Genomic DNA, 6,179 nt, shown 5'->3' on the forward strand with positions numbered 1-6,179 from the left:
AAAGAATAAATCAGGACCAGTGATAGTCAAATATTGTAAAGCCCACCAAAGAACGATAATGCGTCGAATCAAAATAGGGTGAACCATCAATAATCAAATGAGTACTAGCAACCAGTGGTGTCGAACTAAAGTCAAACATTTGAGCACGAGAGAGTAAGTCATGAACATATTTGGTCTGGACTAAGAATAAGTCATTTGAGGTATAAATGATATCAAGCCCACATAAGTAGCCTAACTTAGGGGTGTACAAGACCCGGCTCTACCCGCCAACCCGTCCCGGCCCAAGCCTTTCGGACCGAGTTGAACCCGGCCCGATCATTAAAAGATGTTGGGTTAGGGTTAATCATAGAGTTATCCGGCTTCGGGTCGGGTCGGGTTCGGGTTGGCACTCGGGCCACCCGGCTCGTCCCACATATACATTTTACAAGATTTCAATTTGTTATAATGGTCAAAATGTGATAGATGGTGCTCAAATTTATCTTACCATGTGGATGAGATGAAAATGTTTAACATCTAACTTATGAATTAAATAAACGTTGGTCAAAAGATGGACACTTTCATGCTTTAATAAGAGAAAATCATATAATGCACATGTGAGACAAGTGAAGAGAGATCAAACAAAATGAGTGACACGTGCATATATATCAAACAAAATGTGAACCTCTCAAGTGCAATAGATTATGGCATAGATTATGCAAGAATTGGATAATTTCAAGTTCTTTCTTCTAAAAAATAGTTCTCACTTATAACTCATTTAGTATGTTATTATCTTTAAATTTTACAATTAGTATCAAATGCTCTTAGATTTATTGTCCCTCGGGCCAACCCGGTCTCGTCCTACATAGACCCGTCCTAAATTGGACCTGCATATTGTCGGGTTGCTTCGGGTCTAGGGACGGGTTAGGGTCTAAGAATTGGCCCGGTCAATATTTAGGGCCGGGTTAGGGTTAACCAAAACCCGTCTCAACCCGTCCCTTGCACACCCCTAGCCTAACTTACCCAAATATATACTTGGTGGCAAACTCAGTGCCCAAACGAGTAATAAATTGATGTATGATAAGCGGATCACTACCGTGAGAATGATATCATCCCCATAGACCAGAAGATAGAGAGCGATTGGTCCTCAATAGAAGAAGAACATAGAAGGATCAACACGACTACCGGTAGAACCAAGTCTCAACATAAAAGAGCTGAGTTGTTGAAACCAAGCACAAGGTGCCTGTTTGAGACGATACAAGGACTTATTAAGGTTTGACTCTTCGTCATTGTAGCTTGCTTGCCTTGATCCCTTTTTTAGTATTCAGGCTTGATCCTCACTATACTTCAATGAGATTATTTTCGACCATGATAATTGCGTCAAAGGACAAGCATGATTTTGACTTCAAGGTTTGCAGACTTTGCTTTCTCTAATCTCTATAGATGTTGTTTTTGAAAGTACACGCAGAGTTGCAGTCGTTCCATGAAGACTTGGAAGACAGTAGAAAATTAAGGATGATAATGAGCTTGTTAGTCTAGTCTTAACACTTGTATAGAAATGCCTTTGGATTTGATAGATGTTCCAATACTGCTTTGGCATATCTTCAAATTCTTGTAATTGTCTTTCTTGAAACATCAACTTCACATTAGTACCCAAAATATTTCTCAATAATTTTAAGACCGCAAATGTTGTTATCATCTATACTAGAATATGGAGCAACTGATATGAACTTAATAACATCTCAAGGAAAGCTAAGTTCAAGTGATAGGTTATTTGAATTACTTGAGGGTTTCGAGAATCATCTGGTCTCAACACTTAGAAAATTTTCATTAAGGCAAGAGTAGGGAAAAACAGTCAAGGCGAATCGAGTCATTTGGTTCGAGGACACGTGCATAATTTGGAGCTCACCGTAACTAGAACACATTTAGAACCAGCGATCTTAGAGATCTAGAGGCTTCATGTGCCATGTTGCCACACGAACATGATAGGAGCAGTTACCCGAACATTAATATTAGTGCGTGTGGATCAAGTCTAGGCGGTAAAAGGAATTCGAGACACAAGTTCGAAGAAGAACACAGGTTATACCAACGGAAAGACTTAGACTAAGAAGTTTCTTTTAATTTTAATCTAGTCCGCAAGATTAGTTAGTTCATTTAAATTCCAATACTATAAACAGGCCAATGAAATATGGAAAAAGGGTTGGACACCAACATACTAACACTTTAATCGCCCAAACACAAATTAATATACAGACAATGTGGTACACGAGATAATGTATCAGAGTCTCATCCAATTGTTTTTTCATTCCTTTTATTTAATTAATGCAATTTTCCTTGCATTTATTTGCTCTTGCACATTTCTTTACCCTTTTTACATTAATTTCATGGTTTTCTATGTGCTTTCCTTTACTTTCCATGTACATTTCCTTTTAGTTCTTTCTTTTTCGCACTTTGATTTACTCTTTGAGTTTATTTTCGAAACCCAAATTTTGGTCCACTAGAACCTTGATTCTTTGAGTTATTAGTGGTTCATCGAACAGGCTCACTTCGGAGACTGAACTTCCCAATGTATCACCAAATAACTCCGTAGTTTTCCAACTTGTTTTTTGACACAATCTAACATTTTGAACCACCTTTCGAATGCTTAACTCATATGTTAGTTGATAAGCCATCAAATAAAAAGACATCACACCCATGATCTAATCCAAGTCCTAGACAACCCATTGAATTCATTTATTGTGCACAAAACAACATACACAATTTCCGCGCATAATCAAACCCCTAAAATCCTAGAAACAACAATGAACTAAGCTGACTTTCTGAGAAGATCCCCCTGTCGCGCTAACCAGCGGCTCCATTTTGCAACTCAGCCAAAGTTGCGATTCGATAAGCCTTCCTAGAAGTCTATATTGTGCCGAGAGGAATCAAGCCTGTAACACTTTAATCCCTTCCACACATCTAGAACCAACGGCTAATGATGGGCTTACATGCTTCATTAAATAACAGGCAATAGCCAGTTATCACCTTTATTGTTGGCCCACTCACATATTTCACCTTTTTTGGAGTTATTGAGCATGTGCTCTTGCAGCTTTGACCACGCTATGTCGGGTCCCTGTTTCTTGTCTTTTCTCTTGTACCTCCCATCTTTGGGCCCAAGGCTACGGCCTTTTATCAATGAAGCATTATTCAGTGACAAAAAAAAAAACGAAACACGCGCATTCCATTCACTTCACAATTCCAATTTCCGAAAACGACTGTGCAGCAGCACCAACCCTTTTCTTTGCCCTTATTTTCGCTCCCTTTTTCATCTCTCTTAAATAATAACAATATTATATTTATGTCTATATATAATAACTCCTTGTAACCCTTCTATGTAACAGCGTTTCACTTTTTCTCTTGTGTGATTATAAATTTTCTTCATTCTCTTCTTTTTCTGTCTCTCTAGTCTTCTTGTGTTTTCAACATGACTGGGGTTCCTGAAGGTGAAGGAGGCTCTGTTACCCTTGACATGCTGAAGCAGATAATGGCTCAGTTTGCTAAGGAAAGAGACTGGGAACGCTTTCACAGCCCAAGGAACCTTCTTTTGGCTCTGGTAACCTTCTTTTCCATAATCAAAATTGGTTTCTTATCTTCATTTTGTTCTTGTTGCACCTTACATCAACTTTTTTTTTGTTTCAATATTTTTTTGGCAATCTTTGGTGAGGGTTTTGAGGTGTCTCATACGAAGAGTCTAGGGGGAAGAAGCACTTTTTATTGTTATTTTATTCATGGGTTTTGAAGATTAACCCGACAGTGTCATAGATTGGCATAGAATCTGACTGTGTTTTTCCAAAGCTGTTTGTTCAAGTTGTCTATTTTTTAATCGGAAAGTGAAAAAATTGAAGCTTTTTAATGTCCTAAAGAATTTTTTTTTTTCCTTGTTCACACTGGCCATAGACTGTTTCTCAGTTTTTGCCTCTGTCAATTTCAAGTCAAAATCGGCTTTGGTAAGTGTTGGGAGATCTTCACTTTAGACTATGAGTCCAAGTCGACACCACATCTTACACCTAAAATTATTTCTGAAACTTCTCAATCACATTTGTATTCTTAAAATGAAAATTTGAATCTCAAACTAAGATAGAAGAGAAAATGAGGGTAAATGTATAAAAGTAAGAGAGGGATGTAGAAGTAGAAGTGAAATTGGGATAGCGGAGCAATTGAGGGTAAATTATTACTCCATCTGTTCCTAATTATAAGACCTAGTTTTAAATTTTCATGTTCCTAAATATAAGACCTTTAACAATAATCTAGCAAAAAGTATTCCACTCTTTCATATATACCCCTCTCTTCCATATATACCCCTCAGTTTTCAATTCCAAAGTTTTAATTAGCACCTTGCATTTATTAGTGAGAGAAAATGACAAAGGGTAAATATGAAAGAATATATGCATTTTTAAAAATTCAATACACTAATTAGATACATATAATACTTTTTTAATAAGCGTAATTTTTTGTATTAAGTCTTATAATTAGGAACGGATGGAGTAGAATATAATATCAAACATGTAGGTAAGTGTCACATAAATGGGGTTATATTATGGGTGTGTTTGGATGCACGTTTAAAGACCTCAAACGTGATTTTTCCATCTCCATTGATGTTTGGATGTTAAATGTTGATCCAATTCTGGCCCCAGAATTGGATCCATCCTAACACAACAATTTGTTGCTTCAGCATCAATGTTGATCCAATTGTCCCCTTTCCCTTTTACAGATCCAATTCAAGTCTATCAGATCCAATTCCTGATAAATGTATCCAAACATAAATCACGTCACTCAAACTCACGTTTACCAGATCCAATTCATATCAGATCCAATTCTGGCCAGATCCAATTCTACTAACGCCGAGCCAAACACACACTATATTCTAATACAAATATATGAAGAACATATAGGTGAAATTTGGATGAAGGAGAAAATGTTGGTAAATGAATTAAAGTTGAATTTGACTAATGTTTCACTAAAGTTATTATTTTCCCTTCTGTTAATTTTTTTTATGATTCGGTCCACTCATGAATGCAATAGTTGGCAAAATTATGTTAATATTATAATCAAGCACCTGTGACTGTTAGATTGGGGGTGTTATCTTCTAATTTTTTATTTTGATTCTGTAGGTGGGTGAAGTGGGAGAATTGTCCGAGATATTTCAGTGGAAAGGAGAGGTTCCAAAGGGTCTTCCAGATTGGAAAGAGGAAGAAAAAGTTCATCTTGGGGAAGAGCTCTCTGATGTGTTGCTTTACCTTGTGAGGCTTTCTGACATGTGTGGTGTTGATTTGGGCAAAGCTGCTTTGAGAAAAGTTGAACTCAATGCCATAAAATACCCAGCTGCTAAAGTTTGCAAAGAGATGAAGGAGGATAGTGAAATCCCTGCTGCCCCTATCAATAATGGCTCTGGCATTGAAGGTGATTGATTGGTGGTGATGTGTGGTGGTGAAAGTCTTTGCCTGTTTTAGGGGGTGGAGTGGGAAAGTGACTTTGGACAAGTTTGTGTAATAGGTTCTGCCTTTGCATGGGAACTTGTTGTATACGATTTCCGTGTGTGTTTTGGTGGTACCTTTATTCCTCACAGATTTTGTTACTGTTATGGCAGAACCAAATCCTCCTCACAAATATTTTGATGCGCACTGAAATCTCTTATTACTTTCATTTCATCACTTTTTTTTTTTTCCTTAACTGCATTTCTTTTCAATTAATTTGTAGTATGTGTGAATCTGTTCCTTTATTTTTGAGCCCCTACTTTTAAAGTTAGGAAGATCTAGTCCTTCATTCAATTTTCAAAAGCGATGTAGCACGTACTGGTTTGAATCAATTCATGACATTTTTGGATCCAAACCAATCAAATGGGGTCGGGTTAGGTTGGATCGGGTTTCTGCATTTTTCAAATGTGAGCCCGGGTCATTTTGGTTGAATCATGAATTAAAAAAAAATTAGCTTAATTGCAACTTTGGTCCCTAACATTTACAAAAGCGACGATTTTAGTCCCCTACCTAATTTAATTACATAAATCGTCCCTCACCTAACACTCAGTGAACAACGTTAGTCATTCCGTCAATTTGTTACCCCAATTCGAAAGCCCTAGCATTGAAATTGAAATAGTAACTGAGAGGAAGAAGAGATAAGACGAGGAGAAGACTGGAGCGATGACAAACTCGAGGAAGAAGATTACG

The 6,179-nt window shown here is 37.2% G+C and overlaps 1 protein-coding gene across 1 annotated transcript; it reads left to right on the forward strand.

Annotated features, from left to right (window-relative positions):
• Nucleotides 1–3,335: 3,335 nt before the first annotated feature.
• Nucleotides 3,336–5,658, forward strand: LOC130729421 (uncharacterized). The gene is made up of 2 exons (XM_057581179.1): nucleotides 3,336–3,568; nucleotides 5,127–5,658. The coding sequence occupies exons 1-2, from the start codon at nucleotides 3,440–3,442 to the stop codon at nucleotides 5,421–5,423; spliced, it is 426 nt and encodes a 141-aa protein (XP_057437162.1). The 5' UTR covers nucleotides 3,336–3,439; the 3' UTR covers nucleotides 5,424–5,658.
• The last annotated feature ends 521 nt before the right edge of the window (nucleotides 5,659–6,179 follow it).

The sequence above is a fragment of the Lotus japonicus genome, chromosome 1, assembly GCF_012489685.1.
Source record: "Lotus japonicus ecotype B-129 chromosome 1, LjGifu_v1.2".
In the NCBI taxonomy this organism is placed as follows: domain Eukaryota; kingdom Viridiplantae; phylum Streptophyta; class Magnoliopsida; order Fabales; family Fabaceae; genus Lotus; species Lotus japonicus.

Coding starts and splice junctions, on each gene's coding strand:
- LOC130729421 (XM_057581179.1), top strand. CDS start 3,440: ATGACTGGGGTTCCTGAAGGTGAAGGAGGCTCTGTTACCCTTGACATG. Junction 3,569..5,126: donor GGAACCTTCTTTTGGCTCTG/GTAACCTTCTTT, acceptor TTGATTCTGTAG/GTGGGTGAAGTGGGAGAATT.